The 2,382-nt window shown below is 44.7% G+C and overlaps 1 protein-coding gene across 1 annotated transcript in view; it reads left to right on the forward strand.

Moving 5' to 3' along the window:
* LOC311133624 (acid-sensing ion channel 1-like) overlaps window positions 1-1,691 on the forward strand; it is a 20,730-nt gene extending 19,039 nt beyond the window's left edge. The window contains exon 2 of the mRNA XM_084167144.1: window positions 1,364-1,691. Coding sequence (XP_084023270.1) covers window positions 1,364-1,616 — 253 coding nt within the window. The 3' untranslated portion in view covers window positions 1,617-1,691. The remainder of the gene's footprint in view (window positions 1-1,363) is intronic.
* Window positions 1,692-2,382: the final 691 nt, after the last annotated feature.

Here is a 2,382-nt window from a genome sequence, read left to right on the forward strand (position 1 = left end):
CTTGACCAGGTTTGCACACACTGCAGCAGGGATTTTGGCCCACTCCTCCATACAGACCTTCTCCAGATCCTTCAGGATTTGGGGCTGTCGCTGGGCAATACAGACTTTCAGCTCCCTCCAAAGATTTTCTATTGTGTTCAGGTCTGGAGACTGGCTAGGCCACTCCAGGACCTTGAGATGCTTCTTACGGAGCCACTCCTTAGTTGCCCTGGCTGTGTGTTTCGGGTCGTTGTCATGCTGGAAGACCCAGCCACGACCCATCTTCAATGCTCTTACTGAGGGAAGGAGGTTGTTGGCCAAGATCTCGCGATACATGGCCCCATCCATCCTCCCCTCAATACGGTGCAGTCGTCCTGTCCCCTTTGCAGAAAAGCATCCCCAAAGAATGATGTTTCCACCTCCATGCTTCACGGTTGGGATGGTGTTCTTGGGGTTGTACTCATCCTTCTTCTTCCTCCAAACACGGCGAGTGGAGTTTAGACCAAAAAGCTCTATTTTTGTCTCATCAGACCACATGACCTTCTCCCATTCCTCCTCTGGATCATCCAGATGGTCATTGGCAAACTTCAGATGGGCCTGGACATGCGCTGGCTTGAGCAGGGGGACCTTGCGTGCGCTGCAGGATTTTAATCCATGACGGCGTAGTGTGTTACTAATGGTTTTCTTTGAGACTGTGGTCCCAGCTCTCTTCAGGTCATTGACCAGGTCCTGCTGTGTAGTTCTAGGCTGATCCCTCACCTTCCTCATGATCATTGATGCCCCACGAGGTGAGATCTTGCATGGAGCCCCAGACCGAGGGTGATTGACCGTCATTAATACAGGTAATGAGTGGAGAACAGGAGGGCTTCTTAAAGAAAAACTAACAGGTCTGTGAGAGCCGGAATTCTTACTGGTTGGTAGGTGATCAAATACTTATGTCATGCAATAAAATGCAAATGAATTACTTAAAAATCAGACAATGTGATTTTCTGGATTTTGGTTTTAGATTCCGTCTCTCACAGTTGAAGTGTACCTATGATAAAAATTACAGACCTCTACATGCTTTGTAAGTAGGAAAACCTGCAAAATCGGCAGTGTATCAAATACTTGTTCTCCCCACATATATATATATATATATATATATATATATATATATATATATATATATATATATATATATATATATATTATATGTATGAGTTGTTACAGAAGATCTGTATGGTTAGCAAATTGTTGAGGCTGACCTAACACTTCTCCGATCTGTCCAGGTATGAGACGGGACGCCCACCCAAAGCTGACTTCCTCTGTGTCCTAACCACTAACCCTAACCCCTAATCCTATTTCTAACAGATTATATAACTCTACCTCTCTGTTCCTTTGTCAGGTATGAGATCAGAGACACTCACATGGTTGAGGAGAGCGTTCTGGAGACCCTGAAGATCAAAGCTGACTTCCTCAACTTCAAGCCCCGCCCCTTTAACATGCGAGAGTTCTACGACCGGACGGGCCATGACATCAAGGACATGCTGCTGTCATGCTACTACCGCGGGGGGGAGTGCAGCGCTGAGGACTTCACTGTGGTGAGTGAGACAATGGAGCGTGTAAAGACTATACATATCTGCAAACTGTTGTTATAGGCTCCCATAGATAGGTTTCTCTGTAAAGCTAAGCTAGCTTCTGTCATGCTACTACCGCGGGGTGGAGTGCAGCGCTGAAGACTTCACTGTGGTAAGTCACAATAATATATCTGCAGTAATAGTGAAATTATATAGTTTCACAGTATTATTTACCCGCCAGTGTTGTGATTGGCTGTGATATTCGCCTATTGATTTCTCCCGCCGGAGCGGCATCTCCTGTCAAAATGGGAAAGCTGTTTTGACTTTGGCTGTGATATCTAGTGGAAATCGGGTCAAGCGGCCAATGTAGAAATCGCTCTGTCATTTCCTGGTTGCTAAAATTCTACACTGTTCGCTCAATTTCAGTTTATGAGAGAAAACAAGCACTGAATAGTGTATGGAATCATTGTACCATCTAAATCACTGTGAAATATATTTTCAATAACCAAAAATATTGTTTTTACAGCTTTTTGAAGCTGGTGGACCAAAACCGATCGAAAAAGGCTCAAGCGCGAGTCTCCGCCATGTTATGAGGAAATGGAATGCGGGGAGATTTATTTTGAATGTAGCCTAGTGCTGTTGCAATTCACCTAGCTTCCACATAGGGGAGAAATTCTGAGAAATTCTATGTGTAGCACCTTTTAATGTTTCTCTGTGATGCGAAGCTAGTCATTCTCTGTGACGCTAAGCTAGTCATTCTCTGTGAAGCTAAGCTAGTCATTCTCTGTGACGCTAAGCTAGTCATTCTCTGTGACGCTAAGCTAGTCATTCTCTGTGATGCTAAGCT

This window comes from Coregonus lavaretus (assembly GCF_964263955.1).
Source record: "Coregonus lavaretus genome assembly, chromosome: 8".
Classification (NCBI taxonomy): domain Eukaryota; kingdom Metazoa; phylum Chordata; class Actinopteri; order Salmoniformes; family Salmonidae; genus Coregonus; species Coregonus lavaretus.